We start from the raw sequence: 23,015 nt of genomic DNA on the forward strand, positions 1-23,015 counted from the left end.
TTTGCTCCTTTGAAAAATGGATTTCAATGCAGGATTCTGCTGGAGGAGCGATATTAACTGATGCATTTTGCAAAAAGCATGTTTTCCCATGACAGAATCCCTTTAAAGGTATGATGTTCTAACCTATAGAAAGACTTATTATCCGCAAAAAAAAAATAAAAAACAGGTTCCAAGTAATCTGGATAATAGATCCCATACCTGTACTTTTAGGTTGTTTTAGTCTTAGCCTTTATTGCTCGGGATCAGAGAACCGAACACAGTGTATTAATTGTAGCATAGTTTTTAGAGAGGGCACAGGCTCCAGGTCTTGGGCACAGGTGTCATTACTTCTGATTTTTTAGTGCACTTAAGGTATAACTATCTAAATTTCGTAAAGCTCACTTATCCCGAAAACCCTGTATCCCTAACATTCTGTATCCTATACCTGTAATTTCAGAAGCAATTTCGTATTGGTGTAGCTATTCTAAGCGTTCTTTTTTGCCAGTTCATAGATATAGCTACTTGTCAGACTGCAGTTAATACTAACTTATTTCTGTCAAAAGAAACCAATATATAGAATTTAAACTACAGGAGCAAAATATTAAAAGAACATTTCGATTTTTGCCGTTTAATTCTTGAAGCACCACCAACACCACTTTTTTGCAGCATGTTTAGTTGCTTTAAAGAAAGGATGTTAAAGGCTTAGCAGAGGTTAGTGGTGAAGGCAATGAAAGAAGCAAGCCTCTTTAAAGAACCAACTTACCTTTCCTATCTGGTTTGAGATTACGATCAACTGGTGGGGGTTCACAGTCAGCAGATGGAACAGACCTCCTGGGAGGGGTCTTTGGACTGGACCTGAAGCCCATGTGGGCTGGAGGTGGGACTTGCATTCCAAATGATGAGAAGTCAAACATGCCAGGAGTCATAGGAACGTAGTTGGTTTCTTGAATTGGTTCAGTACAGCTGTTGGAATGCTGTCGTGGAGGAGAGTTTGGGTTCATTGGAACATAGTTTTCATCTAACTCTTCATTAGAAAAACTTCCCACTGCCAACAAGTTTTTATTTTTCTGTAATACAAAGAGCATGCTTTACGTTATTTGGAATATTATGTTATAAAATAGTCTGAAATGGTTTATTTCTTTAATAAAAAGCAGACTCCCATCATAATGTCGGGTTGCTAAGTAAAGGAAAAGGCCAACAACTAATATGTAAGGCAACCCATTGATCAGAGTTGATAAACTTGAATCCCAGAACACGGTCACTCCCAGCATAAGGGCTGCAGCAAACAGGATGTTTTGTTGCCCCATTCTTTATTCTCCCTAGTGCAGGCGAGAATAGTCTGACATTACTTTTCCATTGGCATTAGTGCAAATTGCTGGAGGGAAAACAGGTTTCTCGTAGTGGCCTAAGTTGCCTCATACTGCACAATGCATATGGTTTCCGACTGACAATAAACTTCAGTACTGACACTTCAGACATATCTCCAGCATAAAATGACACTATGATCCCCAACAACACCAGCCACAGAGCAGTACTGTGAATCTTGCCACAAAACAGCAAATATGACACATGTGACTTCCAGCCAGCAAAAAAAAAAAAAGAATTCTATGACACCCAAAACATAGCCTCCAGTGTTCCTCCCCAAACCCAGCAAAATCTTTAGTGGTGCAATAATCAGGCCTTACACATGCCTGACAGAGCAAAATGCACCACTTAGTCCTATAGCAATGCAGTGTACAAATGTTTTAGTAAAAAAAAAAAAAAAGCACCAAGGAGTGCGCATACACACTTAAAAAGAACACACAAATCAAAAGCTTTAGGAAGGCAAATCATACCATCTTGTTTGTTGGATTGTATCAGATAGAAAAAAGTAGGGGCTGGTATCCCTGCTAATGTCAGTCACACAGGAGCTACATGTATCAGGGATATGGATACATTACAATTATGTTTCCAAAATTACTGACAAAATTAATTTTTTTCCCCAATTGCATGTTATATATACTGATGTGTGGCTGTTATTAAAGGGGATGAGTTTTTACCAACCAAACTAGTGTTTATTAAATATTATTGCTTAAATAGGAATACATTACAATGCAGATCTGCACTGAAATCTATGCAACATGTTCAGCGTGCACAGTGGACTATAGTGCAGATGCACAATCACCCATCCAAACCCTTACTCCAAAGCTTTTCACATGTAGGGTTGCCACCTTTACTGGAAAAAATACCGGCCTTCCTCTATTTATATCTTTTTTCCCTATAAATAACATTGGGATCAACCATCGTTTTTACCGGACAGGCCTGTAAAATTCCAGCCAGGTGGTAACCCTAATCACATGTGAGGAGAAAAGATTTGGACAATAAATCCAAAAGTAACTGCAATGTTTAACAAAGCATAAATGATAAAGGGCTGATTTAACAATGGTCAAATGATAGTTTTTTTTTTACCTCAAATTAACTCGAATGACCTCGAAACTTGAATGATATCTTACTTAAAGAAAAAACTCGAATGGCAAAAACCAGATTCTGCGAGTTCGAGTCCCGCAACCGAAAAACTCCAATTGATCCAAACTCAAATCAATATAATCGATTTGAGTTTTTGGTCAAGGGACCTCATTGACTTCGAGGTATAATAAATCACGAATGTGATGTTTTTTTTTTAAATGTGATCAAGTTTTTTTTTTAACGCAAAAGTGTGAGTTTTGACCCAAAAATACAACTAGGACATTTGAATTTTTGTGGAAAAAAAATATCTGAATCTTAATTAATTTCCCCCTTAGTGCCTCTGGGGAAGTAAACTATTTTGGGAGAATAAGAATATTTTTTTTGTTGGCAAAATTTAATTCAATGATAGAAATAAAACTTTATAATACTATTAAAATGAAACATATATTACTTACAAAATGGCCATGAAAACCCTCAAGTGAGCTAGATCTGTCACTTGTAAATGGACGTGGAATGTCATAGAAATCTTGAGAACTCATATCTAAAATGATAGAAAAAAAATTACCCATGGGCTGATTTATATGTGTCCAGAAAATGGAACAAATAAAGGATACATGTCTCACAATTGGTCCACTTTTATTTTTAGCAACTAATTTCAGTTATAAATTTCAGCATTGATGTATTTAATCAATTAGAGAAAAGACCAACAAATTCAATTAATCATTGGCCCATTCCTGGTGCATAGTTACAAACAATGTCCCTCCACTTCAATTAAAATTATTACACCATACATAAAAAAACATAAGTGGTAGGTTTAATCCAAACATAAAAACAAATAGTGGTAGTGGTAACGGATAGATACTAGCAAGACACCTACTACAAATTGTAGTCTGATAGTGGTATATATCTTGAGGAACCATCTAAAACTTTGATGGTCAAGCCCTCAAAAAGTCCACTATAACCACTGTTATCATATAAAATATACTGTTTCATAACAGATACACAGTGTTCAAATGTGAAAATTCTTCATTGTTGTATTCTTTTTTAAGGATTAATTCAACTTGAAAGGGAGCAGCTGGGTAAGGAATGAGATAAAAAAAACCTCTTACCTTTCTTATATTTACTTAACTCTTGTGTTGAAATGGTATTACTACGGGATACAGACATTCCAGATGTTGGGACACAGTAGTTGCTATCAGTCTCTGAAACAGTCCGCGTAAGACCAGATTCAATTGGAGAACGTTCTGAAGACTGATGAGGCTTTGGCGGTCTAGGAGGAGGAACATCTGCAGCTGTAGACTGACCAGAAGCACCCTCATGAACAGTTCTGGGAATTTGATAAGTGCTTCCAGATGATGGAGGAATGTCATAGCTTAATGAAAAATGCCTCAGCTGTGTTTCTAGAGAAGAGGCTCCAGACATGTTAAAAACATTTGAATCTCCATCCATATCAGTGACTGAAGGAGAAGTAGCTTTTGGTAAAACATCTTGTGAGTAGCTTCTAGGAAGACTGTAGAAACTAGATTCTGTAGAGAATGATCCACCACGGGATGGAGAGTCATAATTGCTAGACTGCTGAATGTGTCCATTCACTGCAGGTTTTTGGGCCGAGGAACCTTTGTGAGTAGCAACATTGTCATTGCAGTCTGTTTCGGCTGTGGCTGTCCTGGTGGAATCTCCTTGAGATCTACAGCAAAATTCAAGTATAAAATAATTGTGTCATTTGATACAGTTTACAATCTGATGTTTGGTACAAATGTGCACCACACATTACTTTTTGAAAACTTTACCAACATAGCTCTCACATTCAAAGTACTGGTATGGGATCTCTTATGTGAATAGCTAGACATCAAAAAAGTTCATCTTCCATAAAGTCCATTTTAAGCACATATTTCTATTTTTATGATCCCCTTGTACTTCATCGTACCTATGCGGCATATTTTAATATTAGCGGCACAAACATTTCTACTGGGTTTATTTAATGTTTTAATTTTTTAGTAGACTACCACTTTACCATACCTTAGGTCAGGGAACAGCAACCTTTACTATCAAAAGAGCCATTTTGCCCCCTATTCCACTAAAGAAAAATAGTCTGGAGCCACACAACACAGCTTATAATCTTTAACAAGTTTTAACTTTTTTTTTAATTGTAACAGTTACAACAACAGAATACAACAAACAGAAGTGTGTATGTGTAGACCTACTTTGAAATAAATTAAACACTGAATAGCCCTATTAAATGCTGGTGTTCTCATCTGTTTAATGTGGCTTCTGTTTCTGAAGCTCCATGCTGATCTTCCCTCTCTTGTCTGGAGTGTGTGACCGCAGTAAGGACCCTAATGAATCATCTTGTTGCGGCTCGGTCTTGCCTGTCACTCCTGGGACGTCTGTACAGCCCTCACACCTGCCGGCGGCTTCCAGACTGTGTGACCGCGGTAAGCTAACCATTAGCTTACCGCGGTCGCACACTCAAGAAGCCACCAGCAGGTGTGAGGGCTGCATAGACGAGGGTAGGTCTCCACGAGCGTTTTCAGCAAGGTCCGACGTGCTGCGGAAAACGGAAATAAGGTAAGTAATAGCATTATCGGATGGTGTCGCAGCGTTGATCCGACGCGACACGACTGTCGGATGCAGACGCTACGTGCTGTGCAGTCGTGTCAAGGCTGGGACACCATCCAACAATGCGATTACTTACCTTATTTCTGTCGCATCCGACTTGACGCCTGCGTTTTTGAGCAGTGTTGGATTGCGCCGAAAACACTTGTGGAGTCCTACCCTGAGCCGCAGCAAGCAGGATGAAGAGCCACATGAGGCTCCGGAGCCGCGGGTTGCCTACCCCTGCCTTAGGTGTACCCCAAGTGCCAAGAATTCCAGATAACAGACCTCATACCTATATAAGACTACTTTAAGGCTGATAGGAAGCTGTACAGCAACCCCTATGAATTGAACCATTTTAAAAGAGCTCTAGCTATAGTGACCTAAACAAGCACCAGATCCATCATTTGTGAGTTGTACAACTCTTTAAATCAGCCATATTTAATTACAAAAAAAAAGAAATGAATAATATGTAGGTTTATGATACAACTAAGTAGTCATGAACCAAATGTAATCATCATAATACAGGTATGGGATCAGTTATCCAGAAACCCATTATACAGAAAGCGACGAATTACGGCAAGGCCATCTCCAAACAATCCAAAATTTTCTCTTTTGTGGTAATCAGTACAAGGGATGCACCGAAATCCACTATTTGGGATTTGGCAGAATCCCTGAATCCTTAGTGAAAGATTTGGCCAAATACCAAACCAAATCCTTGTTTTATGATGAAGTCACGTGATTTCCCTACCCGCCCCTAATTTACATATGCAAATTAGGATTCTGATTCGGTTCCGCCAGGCACAAGGATTCGGCCGAATCCTGCTGAAAAACCCTGAATCCCGAACCGAATCCTGGATTCGGTGCATCCCTAATCAGTACCTTCTACTTAATCCCATAAAATGTAATTAATCCTTTGTTTTCAGATTGTTCTCCTGAAATAGTTTTTTCAATTGTATTCCATTTTTTTTACTGTTTTTCCAAAAATGTAAATTCTGCATTCTGGATAACAGGTCCCATACTTGTGCTCTGTTTTATAGTAAACAACTCAAATGGTCTCTGCCCATATGCATGACATTCCTGTTGAGAAAATAAGAAGCAGGAGCATTCAAAAACAAAAAAAAAACAGAACTAGAGAATCTGTTATGATTTACACAACGTTTTATAGGAACAGTAGGTTTCTCTATACACATCTGGGCAGTGAACAGTTTAAAGAAATTTGCTTTCACTTACTATTTATACAGAGTGAATTACACTTGCTGCAAGAATCACATATGAGCTTTTTAGATGCAGTTTTCTACATTCCAATATGTGGTAAATTTCAAGACACTTTGTAGGGAATGCTGGTCATATTCAAAAAAAGGTAAATTGTGGTACCAGCAACGGTCAAGCAAATTTCCTTAATTACTGTCACTCTGTTGGTTTAAAGTCACAGTTTATTGTAAGATTATTCAATTAAAGGTCACTACAGATAAAACCCAAAAAGCTGATTAGAAAGACTATATTGTAGTTCCAATTTCACTTTTTCCATTTGTGCTGCAGGTAAGAAACATAAAAAATTACCTTTAAATCAGTGACCTTTCAACAAAAGGGTTTTTTTTTTTTTGTCAGTCAGGTTATAATCAAAGAGAACAGGGAAACAAAACACAAGCATGTAAAATTCAATCCATGCAGAAGGCAGGGATATAAAAGTGAAAGGCAAAGAGCTAATTAAAACTAAATCAGTCATAAGTGAATATTTAACATTTTTGAAGCATGCATGTTTTCAGTTTGGTCACTAGTCTTGTCCTGTGGTTTTAAACTATGGTATATTTTAATTAATGTTTTCCAAACAAAAAATAAAATAAATAAATAAATAAATAGGCATAATACAATTTTCAACACAAGTTCTATTTATTATGCTCATATTGAGCAAATGTGTTAAGTTAAAAGTGTGATTGTGACTGAATGGCCATATCTAAGGATGTATTTGGGTGTATAGTATTGGCTCAGCTACCCTAAGCCGAGTCCCTACCAGTTCCCTGTAAATACCAACAGAGAAGTCCCTTGTCAGTGTTCAACTTACAGTTGAACCCATGGCTATAAAAATAACTATGTTTAAAAAAAAAAAAAAAAAAAAAGTAATAATGTTTTGGGGTGAAATGGAGAATGCGTTGCTTTGTTAGAATGACATTCCACATGTGCGTCACTAATTGCTTAAAGGGAAATTATAGCGAAAATAAAAATCTAATATAAGCTTCAGCATACTGAAATAAGACACTTTCTAAATACTATCAATTAAAAATTCCGTACAGTTTCTGAAATAATCAAGCTAATCTTCACTATTCCTCTCTCAGCATCTATTTCTCCTCATTCTGTCTTCATTCAGGAGTTGGGTGTCAGTTGAAAGATCCAATATATCTTATAGGGTGGCTCCTTTTGCCTAGAAGATGTATTAGAGCTCACTATTAAAATCACCAGAAAACCTGTCTCTCTACATGCAGAATTTGTTAGATTTTGTTTGTACTGGAATCAATTATTTGAGTGAGCTCTAATGCATCTGCTCAAAAAGGATGCCCCCTATAACACATATTGAATACTGCCAATTAGAGCCTCTTGTAGGCTACAAAATAGCCAATCACAACACTTGATTCTGAATGTGGCTCACGGGTAAAACAGGTTGGGTACCCCTGTGCAAAATAATGGAAAAAACACTCAGGGTAAGGGCACATGGGGAGATTTAGTCATCCAGCGACTAATTACCTCTTCTTCTGAGCTATAATGAAAAATCGCCAGTAGGACGGCACTCAATGCGATTCGTTTTCCGAAGTCGCCAGAAGTTTCCTCGTTAGGCAACTTCGGAGAACAAAGTGCCGCGAGTGCCATCCCGCTGGCGATTTCTCATTATAGTCAGCGGGAAAGCAGTTCGGGGAGATTGTCGCCCAGAAGAAGAGGCGATTAGTCGCCGGGCAAATAAATCTCCCCGTGTGCCCTTAACCCATAGAGTTAAAGGTAATTTAATTATAAGTCAAACCATTTGTGACCAACAGATCAACATTTGGGAGGTATACTCTTCTCACAAAGCTTTCAGGAGGTAAGAACAAAATACTATAAATCTCACTTGAAATAGACAGAACTTGATAGATAAGGAGGAGGAGGGGGGCAGTAAGGATAAAAAAACTGGGGTATACATTGGGAAGAAGGCAAACCCCAGATAACCAAGCCAAACAGGATTAAATGATGATCTATAATTATTGGAATGTTGATGTATGTTGCTAATATGAAAACTTGGTAGATAAACAAATAATACACCATGGTAAATAAAAACCAGAATAAAGTAGCATTTTTGATGTGCATTGGTTAAATCAGTCAGGAAAAGAGAGGCATTCAGATGTAAGTTTAAAACAATGCACAAAAACACACACAATGGCCATGCAGAGCCCAGTTCTATCTTGTCTGACAGACACTATACACTCACGGCCAAGAGATCTTTTTGCTTTCAAAGTCTTCAAGCAGTAGATAGTCATCTTCTGATATTAAAGATGGTGCACCTTGCCTGATTTGCAAATATAAATTACATAGTAACAAAGAATGTCAATATGAAATTCCCAACGTGACAGATCAGTACTGACTATTTGAAATTTTTTCTGGCAAACAGCAGCAATAATTTTGTGCTTTATAGTAGGGAGTCTACCAATGTGTCAGTATTACTTTTAATGCACATCTTCCAAAATTCTTGAGGTCATGCCACAGTATGACTTACAGGCACTGCTATGGGTGTGTGCTACAACAGAAGGTAGTGTTTTCCTCATTTCTACTATGTGCTTCTGTTGAAGTGTGGTCATAGCAAGGGCTACCACAACTGCTATGGCCAGGGTCCTGGTTTTCCATACAAATGTAGAAATTGGCAGGGAAGGCTGTTGGATATTAATGCAGAATTGTTGGTGCTGACAGTCTGTGACAGTGATGGAGCCAATCACATGTCTGAGGAGATGGCAGAGCGAGTAATGGAATTTGTGGTGAAAGAGTTTCTGTACCGTGCAGGAGTAAAACCATTTAACTACATTTTGTGATTTTTTTTATTAAACATTTATATAAATGTAACATTTAAAGATAATAAATAAAAACTCCTATTAAGGAGGGGGGTTATTTATTAAAGGCTGAGTTGTGTTTTACTCAAAAAAAATTCGGGATCAAAAAAAAATTATTCGAGATTTATTTGAAAACACTCCAAGTCAATGGCAGAGGTTCCTTGAACCATTTCAGAATGTTTTTGGCCTTCATGATTTTTGGGTTTTATTTAGTGCGATTTTCCCTGAAAACTCGATCAGTTCAAGTCAAAGATTTTTAGTTGAGAACAAGGTCAATTTGTGTTTTTCCCCTGATTGCATTCAATCAAGTTTATTACAAAAAAAAAAACCTCCCAAACTCGACCTTTGATAAATAACCCCCTAAAAGTCACTTCTGAGTTCTGCCACTTTCATAAAAACACAAGACATTTTATATGGTCAAGAAATAGGTTGACCTAATAGCCTTATAAATTACCGCAGGGTATATCCTCTTTATTACACTTATTTTAAAGAAAATGTGATACACCTAATTCCTACATTTAAACAATATCTGGAAGCTTCAACTACCAATACAAACACCCAAGAATAAAAAATTAAATTTACGTGTATAAAACAGATCATCATATAAGAACACATTCTGTGAGGAATAAAGAATCAACAACTGTCCAGAACAACTCGATCCCTCAAAATGTGAACTGACAAGGCGACAAATTAAAATTACACTAAATTAATAAAGTAAGAAAAAAAAAACTTTAGCACTGGAATAAACAGAATTAGTTTTTTTTACAACTTGAGTTACAAAGGAATGCTTACCTCAACGGTTCAGGTTTTTTGCTCTGGCAGTTTATTAGTAAAAGATAGTCCTGGGGATCTTGGCTATTTGAGGACTCTACAAGTGGCATATTTATGAGCTGGTAAGGGGGAGGTAGAGGGCCTTGGACCAATGCTGCTTGGTTAGAAGTTTCGGAGTTCACAACAGGTTTTACATCTGCAATTGTAAAAGGAAAAAAAAGGCAACTTTTTTATTTTTTTTTTACTTAAAATTATCACACAACAGCAAGCAGAAAAAAATTGTCATATTATGCAGATACAATGAAGGGAAAAAATAACTCCTGGACCACACAGCACACTCTCTTAGGTACTTCTCTTTTTGATCTTATGTGTTTCCTGAAGTGGTACCAGTGGGTAAGAGGGAAGACCATGTACAACCTGTTTTCAGAAAAGTTGGGACACTTTGTAAAATATAAATAAAAAGAGAAAGGGATGGGGCGTGGCCTGACTGCTGATGGGATAGCACGCGCTTGGTAGAGCTCCGCAGCACACCCGGCTTTTATCCTGATTAACCTGCTCTATTACTTCTACTTTTGGAGCTGGAGCATTCCGACGAGCATCCTTTACCCCAACGAGAGCTCATGGGGCAGAATAAAGCGCAGAAAAGGGCATCGGAGGCTGCAGCCCGGCTAGACAAGTATGCCAGAAACTCGTCTCAAAATGGCGGCGGTAAAGGCCCAACATCGCAACGCTCAACCCCTGAGAGGGAGTCTGCGGCGGCCGACCCTAACAATAATGATGAGGTCGGGGACCCACATCCTGCAGATGAACCGCTGGGTGAGCCAACACTGCGCGATGTTCTGAAAGAAATCCGGGCTGCCAATGATTCCTGTACTACGCTCATAGAGTCCAAGACGGACGAAATCAAAATTGATTTGTCCATTATTAAGCACGACCTCCAAAAGCTGCGGGAGAGAACTACTGCAGTGGAGTCGCGGGTAAGCACTCTTGAAGACGCATGCGGTGAATTGCCTGCACAATATCGTGAAATGCAGAAAATGGTGGTGGAATGCCAGCGCAAGTCGGACGATCTGGAGAATCGTCTGCGTAGGAGTAACCTACGTTTCGTGGGCTTCCCTGAGAGGGCCGAGGGGGCTGCTCCCGAAAATTTTATTGAAACCTGGCTCAAAACAACCTTTGGGGCGGACCAACTCTCCGCGACGTTTACAGTTGAGCGGGCGCACCGGGTACCTACCAGGCAATCCCCACCGGGAGCCCCGCCTAGGCCGATGATCGCCAAGCTCCTCAACGCAAGGGACCGCGACAAGGTGCTTGCACTGGCTAGAGTTCGGGGTCGGCTGCAGTATCAGGACGCCACGGTTTCCATTTACGCTGATTACTCCATGGAGGTCCAGAGGCAACGAGCGGGATTCCAGAGCTGCAAGATCCGTTCGCGCAACGCTGGGCTCACCTACGCCATGCTCTATCCTGCCAGGCTCCGGATACAAGCGGATGATCGTACCTTATTTTTTACTGCACCACGAGATCTTAACCAGTGGTTGGATGCACGAGGAGTAAATTAATCTTTCAACGGATATGCTGCAATCTGTATGTGAGTACTGTGCTTAACTGCCTTCTCTTGGGCCTTGTGGGAAGTTTTTGGTTACTACCTCCGCCCATTGGGGCACTTTTATTCCACCTATGCCCGGGCATTGATGACCTATGTCAGTTATAATGGATCCCTTTGGGTTTTATGAAGGACCGCTATCAGTACCCTGCAGCATTTTTCTTGGGATGTCCCGGAGTGGGTTACTGTTTATCTGCATGTCTGAAGCTGCGGGTTCAACAGCTCTTTTTCTTTGTACCAAGTTGCGTCTTTTTTCCCTTTGTTTTTTCTTTTTTGACTTATTTTTGACTTTTATTTTGCTTGTTGCAGCCATTTTTTTTATTTACCTTTAGGGGCGCCAACGGAGTGGCACGGCACGCCCCCAACAGGAATGTTCCAACGGGTTAACTTTGGGGTTCAAGTTCTGCCTTTTGTCAGTTATGAGGTAGAAGGGGAGGGGGGTTTATCTTTTGGGCGGCTTAGTGATGTTTTTATGTTATGCATCCCTAAGCCATTTGTTAAACTTTTTTATGCAATTTTTTTGCTCTCTGCTCAAAGAAATGCTTTAACTTGTACTGCAATGTTTAAGGTATATATGCTGTTACATCTGGGAAGACAGGAAAATGGCGATTAACCTCACTAGTTGGAATGTAAGGGGTCTGAACTGCCCAATAAAACGTAGGCTGGTCATGGATTTCCTGAAGCGTCATGCCACCTCCATTGCATTCCTGCAGGAAACCCACCTGACAGGATCTAAGGTACTGGCTCTGCGGAGGCCCTGGGTGGGTTGGGCTTACCATGCCGAATACTCGACCCATTCCTCAGGAGTGTCCATTCTCATTAGTAAATCTGTTCCCTTTGTTTTTGATAGCATTAAATCTGATCCTAAAGGCAGATATATTTTCTTGCATGGTTCTATTCATTCCCGGGAAGTCCTGCTGGCAAATATCTATATCCCCCCTCCGTTTGATACTCGGGTTATCCAATGCCTAGCTGACCAGCTAATTCAATACCCTCATGCCTTGGTTATAGCAGCTGGGGATTTTAATGAAGTCATGTGCCCAGAAATAGATAGACTGCTCAAGCGTCCTGGCAGGCCGCCCCCTCAACACACCAAGCTTAGCAGAATGTGTCAGGCACTGGAGTTGCTAGATATCTGGCGAGTCACGAACCCAGCCAAAAAGCTATACTCATGCTATACGGTTGCCCAACAGGCGCTTTCTAGAATAGACCTGGCCTTTGTCAATGCTGCTGCGGTTCCTCACGTCACATATGCCTGTTACCTCCCCAGAGGTATTTCCGACCATGCTCCTCTCCAACTTAAACTCACTGCATTGCATAAGCCGGATAGGCCTCGCCTCGCTATACACCCTGTGTGGTTGAACATCCTGGACAACCAGGAGGATGTGGAAGAGGTGATAAAGGAATTCCTCGAACTAAATTCGGGAATCCCCTGCGTTCTACCGATTTGGGACTCCCTTAAGATCTATGTACGAAATTCTATAGCTGCGGATATCACTGCTTATAAGAAACAGTCTAGGCTAGCGACTCAGGTTTTGGAAGAAAAAGTTGCTGAGTGTGACGCTCGAGTAGCTTTAGCTCCTACTCCGGAGAATTTTAAACTGCTCCAAGTTGCGCAAGATGACTATTCCCTAAGTCTTAAAACCAAAGCGCAAAATTATCTCTATTTTTCTAAAGTTGGAGTTTATGAGCAGGGAGAAAAAGCAGGGCGGATGCTTGCACACTTAGCCAAATCTCAGCACTCACCCCCACCGATACCTGTCTTGAAGGACAAACACGGAATCCTCCATACTAATCCTACTGAGGTTAAGAGTATGCTTACTGATTTTTACACTGATTTATACTCCAGCAAATTGAATGTCTCTAGTGAGGAAATTGCAGCTTTCTTGCAGAGGGGTTGTCTCCCTGCTCTCACTCCTGAATATAGGGAGACTTTAGAAGCAGATTTAACTCTCTTAGAAATACAGGAAGCGGTGGACTCCTTTCCAGTGGGTAAAGCAGCTGGGTCTGATGGCCTCCCTATTGAGATTTACAAGCGGCACTCTAAAACCTTGACGCCGCAGCTCCTGAACATGTACAATGGAGCCATACAGCTGGGGCAGTTACCACAATCCCTATATGAAGCTGCAATAGTGTTACTTCCCAAGCCGGGGAAGGATCCCCAGCTGTGTGAATCCTTTCGCCCCATTTCACTTCTCACGGCTGATGTGAAAATCTATGCAAAAGTCCTTGCTAGGAGACTAAGTAGGGTAATTACCCAGATAGTTAACCCTGACCAAGTGGGGTTTATTCCTCAGAAAACCACCAGTCTAAACACCAGGAGACTCTATCTTAATATGATGTTGGATTGCGGGGTCAAGGGGGGTAGGGCCATTGCAGCGCTTGACATTGCCAAAGCTTTTGATACGGTGGAGTGGCCCTACCTCTGGCAGGTTATGGATTTCATGGGATTTGGCCCAAAATTTATCACTATGGTTCAGTTGTTGTATAAGCTCCCCACAGCTTCCCTAAGGCTTAACTCTCTCCACACTCCGAGCTTTTCACTTACCAGGGGAACGAGGCAGGGGTGCCCTCTCTCCCCTTTGCTCTTTGCGTTGGCCATTGAACCCTTCGCCCAGGCGGTAAGGTTACATCCCCAAATCAGAGGGTTTGCAAGAGAGGGCCAAGCAGAAAAGATCCAATTATATGCAGACGACACATTAGTATATCTTGGTGATAGGGGTCAATCTTTGCAAGCCCTGGTTGAGCTCACACAAGTATTTGGCAGAGTCTCCGGTTTACAGACGAACACGCACAAATCTGTATTGTTTTTGGTCGATCCGTTGCAGCCCGGCGAGTCATTGACTGCCTGCCCCTTACAAGTAGTAGAATCCTTTACGTACCTGGGTTTGCAAATAGCACTCCCTATTGACAAGTTTCAGGAACTAAATCTGGACCAGTTAATTCTTTGGTCTCAGCACAAATTCAAGACCTGGGAATCATTGCCAGTGGGGCCGGCAGGTAGGGTGCAGTTAGTTAAAATGTTTATTCTCCCTAAGTGGCTGTACACCCTTTGGCATTCGCCTATTCTTATACCTAAGAAGTTCTTTACAGGAGTGCACAGCCTTATCAGCAAATTTATATGGGGGTCCTCTAGGTCTCGCCTGCGCCTTACTACACTAATGAGACCAAGGGATGAGGGCGGTTTGGCACTGCCAGATCTCTACTTGTACTACATTGCTGCCCAGCTTACTCATTGCATACCCTGGGTGCAGGAAGCACTGTCCCCCCCGCTGTCACAGCTTTGGTCACTTGCGGCGAACCATCCTACCACCCCATGGGCGGCGCTGCTGGTGAAACAGCCCAAGAAATCCCAAATGCCACTGGTGTGGCTGCAGGGCACCATTCTACGAATTGCCCATGGGAAGGTAGGTTATAATAAACTAGCTCCCCAGACCCCTTTGTGGGGTAACCCGGAGTTCTCGGGGCTGGCAGGGCTTTCCCCCTCTCAGATATGGTGCGATCTTGGCTTGGTTTCAGTGGCGGACGTGTGGGAGGGCGCTCAGGCAATCTCTTTACTCCGCCTGCAACAAACTAGGAACCTTCCCCAAGCTCAATGGTTAATGTATCGCAGAATTATTTCTGGCCTACAGGCATTTAGGCGGCGTTCTAATATAGAGGTTGAGGACTCTCCCATCATTGATGCTCTAACCGCCAATACCCCCAAGAAAAGAATATCCACCTTATATACGTTGCTTTGTAAACCACAATATGTGGACACTGAAATCAAGGCCAGAGTGGCATGGGAGGCTGATGTTGGCATGATAACTGATGATCAGTGGGAATGGGTGTTGAGCACTCCTAGGATAGTAGCACATTCCTACAGGCACAGCCTACTCCAGCTGTACTTGATTCATAGGGCGTATTATACAGTACACAGATTGTTTACCATGAAGCTGTTGCCTTCTCCCACGTGCCCCAGATGTGAGTTGGAACCTGCTACTCTACTGCACACACTATGGGATTGTTGCAGGGTCAGGTTATATTGGGAAGAAATTACTCTTTGTCTGTCCTCGATGGTTCCTGATTGGGGTAAGGGAGATGCTAGGTCTTGCTTGTTAACTATTGATCTCAGTGATGCGCTAGACTCACATACCAGGCTTTTTATCACCAAAGCACTATTTCAGGCGAGAAGGTTACTGACCCTGCACTGGAAAGACCTAACCCCACCTGTATTTCGTGAATGGTATCAAGCAATGGTTGATTTAGCTGCGCTGGAACGGGTGGTGTTGGGTAAAAGGGGGCAGATGCTTAAATACATCCAAATTTGGAGACATTGGTCTAGCCATGTTGAAGCGCTTGAAAATGGCTCTATTTAGGGCGTTGTTCCGGAATAAGGTTCTGGGCTGGGAGATGGGATTGTATAGGCCTTGCATGTATGGTACCCCTGTTACAACTGTCATTATTTGCAATTGTACAATTTGTCACAATTCATGTACACTGAATTTTATTGATGTACCCTTTTAACATTGTTGTGAAGTATTTGTTTCAATAAAATCTTCTTTGAGCAAAAAAAAAAAGAGAAAGGGATGATTTGCAAAACTATATTTAAATGCAAATACAGGTATAGGATCAGTTATCTGGAAACCCATTATCCAGAAATCAGAAAGGCTGTCTCCCATAGCCTCCATTATAATAAAATAATCCAAATTTATTGGAAGCAAAACCATTTTATTGGGTTTATTTAATGTTTACATGTTTATTCAAAAATAAACAATGGGTGTGAAAAGGGTTTAATTGTCCAGCTGATTGGCAAGGCCTTTACTGAAAATACGTCTGGATGGTACTATACATTTCTCCAAAACCTGTATATATCGTTCAAGCATTAAATGTGCCTTTCCAGGTGTGCAAGCTACCCATGGCATGTGCACTAATGCACCCCCATGCTTTCATGGATGCTGGCCTTAGCATTGATAACAAACTGGATGGTCATTCTCTTCTTAACCTGAAGATCTCCATGATTTCAAAAAAGAATTTCACATTTTGATTTGTCAGATTACAAGTGGACATTTTCCACTTCGTCTTAACGGAGTTTGGGCCCAGATAAAGTGCTAGTGTTTCTGGATCAGGTTTGTGGATGTTTTTTTCCTTTGCATGGTAAAGTTTTAACTTGCATTTGCGGGTGCAATGACAAACTGTGTTCACAGACCCTATGCAGTGATTTCCACTAGAGAAACATGATAAAGGTAAACAGATATTGGCTTTGGGCCTTGTCCCCCTTGTACAGTGATTTTACTGGATTAACTGTATCTTTTAAATGCAAGTTTATGCTAAATAATATCTTCTTACATTGCTGCAATATACGGTATTTGCCCATGAAATGTTTCACAGTGTGGTGTACACCTCCTTTTACTTTTACAGTGTTTGCCCCAGTCTATCTGAAACATGTTGCTGGCATCAGCTTCAAATGAGCACATATTTTTCAGAAACCAATTTCTCAACATTTGATATGGTGTCTTTACACTGTTTACAATTAAATATAGGGTTTAAAAGATTTGCAAATCATCTCATTCTCTTTTTATTTGCATTTTACAGTGTCTGAACTTTTTTGAAAACAGGATTGTAATTCTAATAATCCTTAATATAAAAATAGTATAGATATATTAATATATACAGGAAGTCCTCGAGTTACATACACCAGACTTACACACATCTCATACTTACAAACAGAGGCTATTACAGTAATGTACTGTGGTTTGCTTGGCCTTTATTAGTATTTAGCTTTAATAAACCACCTGCCCCAATCCCCTCTGGCGTGTTTCGGCTACTGCAATGCACAGAAAGGTAAAAATAAATACTATGTTAAGATAGACATCTGTCTTGTTGCATTTAGGGGCAGATTTATCAAAGGTCAAGGTGAATTTTCGAATTAAAAAAATTGTAATTGTGAGCTATTTTTGTGCACCTCAACTAGGGAATAGTCCAAATTCTATTTGAATTTGAAATAATTCCATTATTTAAAAACTATTTCCATTTTCTGTGTAATTCTGAAAAACAGTAGCAAAACAGTATCATTGGGTTTATTGTTTTGATGATTTTTGGCAGACTTAAGGTATGGTGATCCAAATTATGGAAAGACCCCTGGAATTAAATGTAAGTTAAGCATAATGGATATTAAATAGGTACATCAGCAGCTACTGTGTATTACTAGAAGCCATCTGATGTTTTTTTTGACTATTACTAGTATAATCCAGATCTTAGTTTATTCAAAAAGCAGATAAAAAAAATCTGGACATCTGCCTGTCCAATATCTCATTCTTATTAAAGTTGGCCCTCCCTTTCCTTCTATAACAGCCTCTAAGTTTCTTGGAAGGCTTTCCGCGAGATTTAGTGGCATTTTGGTGGAATTTACTTTAATTTAGTCACAAAAGCATTCGTTTTGGGCACGGATAGTGGAGATCAGGCCTGGCTCTAAAATGGCACTCCACTTCATCAAACTGATGGTCATTTGTGTTGAAGTCAGGGCTCTGTGCAAACCTGTAAGGTTTTTGATGTCCTATTTTAGCAAACCCATTCTGTATGGACCTTAATGCATGGGTCATGATTGTACTGATCCAGGAAAGAGCATTTTCCAAGCTGCTGCCACAGCAGGAAGCATGAAATAAAATGGTATTGTATGCTGTAGCCATAAAACAGGTCTGGACTGGTAACCTGTGGGTTCTGGCAAATGCCAGAGGGGCTGCTATAAGGTGCCATAGAAAGTCAGTATTTAGTGGGCTGTGGGAGAGCTGTTTGGGCCTCTGTGTACCTGAAATGCCAGGGCCTATTTTAATTCTCAGTCCAGACCTGGGAGTTTACGCATACCTCCCAACATTTTGGAAATAGGAAGAGGGACAAAAGGATTTGTTGTGCGGAGTGTGGTGACATTTATGAAAGTTTGAACACATTTCTGTGGTTTTTGTGTGTTATTACAGTTTTGCTAATGAATGTGAATGGCCCTTTAAAGAGAACCTGTTGGGTAAAAATGTTATCCCCAACCAAAGGTGCAGGCTAATAGAGCCCGCACTCTGGTTGGGGATAACCGTAGTTTTTTTTTTTTTAAAATGCCCCCCGCCAGCACTACCCGCACCAGGAGGGAGCTCTGGGTGCGAGCAGCCATGCCCGGTCACTCGCATGCGCATAATTATAAGCTGCCCAGAATCGCTCATCATGCGCATACACGTGATGTCACATGTGCATTATGCGCATGCGGGTGACGCTCCCTTCCGGCATTTGGAAAAAAAAAAAAACGACTTATCCCCAACCGGAATGCGGGCTCTATTAGCCCGCACCTTTAGTTGGGGATAACATTTTTACCCAACAGGTGCCCTTTAAGCTGCAAATCAGTTTCCCCAAGAGACTTGATTATCTTAAATTGTTGCAATTGCTTCTTTGCTTATCTTAAATTGTTACAAAAGTATCAAAGTCCACCTAATGGCTGTTCTGGTCTCTCTGCAAAAAAACAAGTTAGAAACATTGTATTTTTTTGGGGTCTGGACATTTCATTAACAAACTTGGGACAGCAGGATGAGCTGTCAAAATCAGGACTGTTCCGCTGAAAAAAATGGTACAGTTGGGAGGTATGGTTTACGGTCAGAGTCCCAAACCATTATTCCATCTACACCAAACTTAACAGTCTGCATTACAGATCTTCCCCTGTCCCTCAGAAATCACTCACAGTAAACAACACCACCTTTCATTCCACCACACAAGCACGCTGTCTAGGAGTTATGCTAGACTCGCATCTGTCTTTTTCACCTCACATTCAAACACTTGCAAAACCACATTCTGTGCAACATTGCCCGAATACGACCATATCTCCGTTCAGAATCAACTAAAACATTGATTCAGTCTCAGATTCAGTCTCTCATCATCTCCCGCCGATTACTGCAACCTACTCTTCGGAGGTATTCCAACTAATCACCTTTCACAACTCCAATCTGTTCTAAATGCTAGACAGCTGCTAGACTCATTCATCTATCTCACCGCTCAACATCATCTGTTCCCATATGCATGTACCTCTAATTTCCTCTAGAATCAAATTCAAATTACTAACACTCACTTTCAAAGCCCTTAATAATGAAGTCTCTCCCTATATTTCATCTCTGATCTCCAAATCCACTCCTTCACACAACCTTCGCTCTGCTTCTGATCTTCGCCTCACTTTTCCTCTCATCACTTCTGCCTATTCTCATCTACAAGACTTCTCTCGGGCTTCTGTTTTTCTCTGGAACTCTCTGCCTTGAGCTGTCAGACTTTCTCCTTCTTTCCAAACTTTCAAGTTCTCCTTAAAGACCCACCTGTTTAAAGAAGCTTATTCAATGTACCTTAATTAATAAATCATTGCTGTATCAAAAATCACATATTGTTTCTAAAATCCTAATGTCTCAATTGTACCCTCAAAGCTAGGAACAAGGCAGGATCTCGCACACCCAATAGATAACAACAATATGCCTGGTGCACAATGGTAGAGGTTCGGCAAGCCCCACAGCAGAGTACAGCAAAGGAATTCCAACGGCACACAGACTGTAAAAAATCTTCAAAATTTATTTCAAAGCAGAGTGTGATGCAACGTTTCGGGGAGTAAAACCCCTTTGTAAAATCATGCTTGACAAAGGGGTTTTACTCCCCGAAACGTTGCATCGCACTACGCTTTGAAATAAATTTGAAGATTTCTTACAGTCCTGTGTGCTGTTGGAATTCCTTTGCTGTACTCAATTGTACCCTCACCTTTACTTTGTAAACTCTAATTTGTAGGGCCCTCTAATCCTATTGTACTCTGTAACCCTTGTTTGTTATCCACCATGTATTCCATGTTGTTGTAACGAAGGTAAAGCACTGCGTATCTTTTCAACGCTATATAAATAAATGATGATGATAATTACACATTCAGACAGGTAATATTCTCATGGCATACTCAGACTCTTCCTTCAGACTACCAGACCGTGAAACTCAATTCATGAATCCAGATGACATGCTTCCACTACTCCACTAGAGGTCAACGATGGTGACCTTTACACCACTCAAGCCAACACCTGACATTCCAGGTGGTCATGTTAGGTTTCCTTGCTTGTGATCACCCACACTAATTAGGACATTGCTTCCAAAGACAGTTTGGAACAAACAGTGTTCAATTGAGGATGTCATTTTAGACTTTTCTGCAAAGTCAATTTCAGTCACAAAAGTGAAAAATCCTTAAAACTCTTACCTTCATCAGTGGGATTAAATCCACAGATATCACAGATATTTCGAACCCACTTATTCATTTCTTCTTCACTTTCTGCCACTAAATAAAATACTCGGTCAATGGTCTTGATGTCAAAAATATAACTATTTTCAAATTCCTTTTTGTTGAACACCAACCCAGCATCAACTTGTTCACACAAATTTAAGTCAATAATGCGGATCGGCTTCTTTGCGTGATCATTTTTGTAGTACTCCAGCACATCTGGGTCTCCTGTTAGACGTCCACTGCGAAGGATAAACCATCTCCTCTTCCATGCCTGCAAACAGGGGGAAAAAAAACATTACTGTCAGTTTTCAATTCCTTATCTATTATTTAATAAAGCATTCACCCTGAGCCTAAAGAAATCATTGTTTTTAGCAACTGTCTTTATGTCATAATTAAAATTTTTATAAAAAAAAACATTTTTTCACATGTAATACACCATAGTATTGTACAAGTACATTTCTATAACCTAGAAATCAAGACAGACATAAAAGATAGTTCTTTGCCAACTGTAATAAGAAGCAACAAGGGACAATTCCTGTTATTTTGTGGCAAGGTTTTCCCTGTAGTGGAAAAATATCCCCGGTAATATTTTTGTAGGCTGTATTGTACAAATATTTTCTTTGCATGCACTTTTTAAGAAATGATTTCTTCTGAATGGCGGATGGGTCCAAGCAAGTACTGAATTGTATAGATTCATAAGATTTTGTGCACTCCAAAATCTGTTGTAAGACACGGTCATTATTTATAATGAGCAAACTACTAAAAGGCAACATTGGAGGGAAAACAAGGCTATATTTTTCAGTGATCAAATCTTATGCAATGCAATGTTCCAGTCAGTAAACATCAATGAATTGGATGGTGGTATTCTGTCTACTGGCATTTTGGGCCTCCTTGAGTAAGTGGACAATAATGCATACAATCAGGTTGTTGGGCTTGCATTTGAGGAGCATCCCTATGAGGGACATTTAATTTTCAAAGAACTCAAAGCAGTCAGCCACTAGGCTCTTGCTTTTGATCTTTACTCAGAGGTACATACAAAGGACAAGAGATTTCTGACAGTCATAAGCCTCTTTCCACAGAAGCAGTCCAACATTTTTTTTTTCATTTGAAAGACCTTTCTACTTATTTTATAACCAGCAAATGGCACTAGGGATCCTGACAGCAAAAGATAAAATGGAACACTGCCAATTATTTATATATGTGCGAAACATTACATTATAGCCATGCTCAGACTTGTTCACTCCTAGATGTGAAAAATTGGTTTTCCGAAAGTAGTTGTTTGGAACTCATGTAGTTAGTGATTGGAAAGATATTATTGTGCATTCATTTCCCTTCTAGAAGCAAACTATGACAACAGAGCTTTTTGTGCACAGATTTATGCACATCTATAAAACTATTTGTAAAAACATATACAATTACGCTATATAGCTTTTTAGCAGTTAGATAAGATGCAAGCTGCACATTGCTTTATCTAACTAGCACAGCCACCCAGCATCTGTCCATATCAATTGCTTATGAGTCAACAGTAAATGAGATAACGATAAAAATTGGTATTGGGTAAAGTAGTAGCCAGTTTAAAATCACAGTTAAAATACAGGCACAAGCAGTAATAAAGGGAGACGTTTAACAGGTAGAACAGATAAATGCTTTTAAACATCCTCTCTTTGCCAGGTAATAAAAGAATCAGTCATTATACACGGTTTGTATATATATATATATATATATATATATATATATATATATATATATATATATATATATATATATATATATATATATATATATATATAAATGGAGTGGAGCTCACCCTTAGTCCATGACTTAGTCCACGTTGGACAAATTATATAACCAACAAAAAAGTCAAGACAACTTTGTGCAAATAAAGAAGTTCTTTACCAACAGGTAACAGCAAACATGCGACGTTTCGAAGCTCCCGCTTCTTTCTCAAGCATTAATGATTGCTATGACATCACAACCTATTTTAAAGCATAGGTACCTGCACACTTTAAGATGGCCCGGCATTCGGCTGCATCCCTCAGGTTTCTTGTCATAGAGTCTGTTGCCCCCTACGTCGGGGGGGGGGGGGGCAACAGACTCTTACAACTCCAGAAAAGAGAAAAATTTTGGATACATACATTACAGACTATGCACCCGAGAGGACTCAATAAAGAGTACAACCTGTATGCTTTCACTTAATATGAACTATATGGTCAGTTATGGTGGAATTTAGAGAGATAAGGGATTGGGACACAGTTATATGGACACACAACCTTGCATTTCTTGCAGATTGTTTGGGATT

General features: G+C 40.2%; 1 protein-coding gene across 6 annotated transcripts in view; it reads right to left on the reverse strand.

Annotated features, from left to right (window-relative positions):
- Positions 1-23,015, reverse strand: part of gab1.L (GRB2 associated binding protein 1 L homeolog) — a 71,432-nt gene that overhangs the window by 17,227 nt on the left and 31,190 nt on the right. For 3 of the 6 annotated variants that reach the window (XM_041582650.1, XM_018242326.2, XM_041582663.1), the window contains exons 2-7: positions 20,693-20,987; positions 9,882-10,056; positions 8,477-8,554; positions 3,534-4,111; positions 2,880-2,965; positions 743-1,046 (exon numbers count right to left, since the gene is read on the reverse strand). In XM_041582650.1, coding sequence (XP_041438584.1) covers positions 743-1,046; positions 2,880-2,965; positions 3,534-4,111; positions 8,477-8,554; positions 9,882-10,056; positions 20,693-20,987 — 1,516 coding nt within the window. The remainder of the gene's footprint in view (positions 1-742; positions 1,047-2,879; positions 2,966-3,533; positions 4,112-8,476; positions 8,555-9,881; positions 10,057-20,692; positions 20,988-23,015) is intronic. The other 3 variants (XM_041582655.1, XM_018242327.2, NM_001095730.1) reach the window with 1 other exon arrangement.

This window comes from Xenopus laevis, chromosome 1L (assembly GCF_017654675.1).
Source record: "Xenopus laevis strain J_2021 chromosome 1L, Xenopus_laevis_v10.1, whole genome shotgun sequence".
In the NCBI taxonomy this organism is placed as follows: Eukaryota; Metazoa; Chordata; class Amphibia; order Anura; family Pipidae; genus Xenopus; species Xenopus laevis.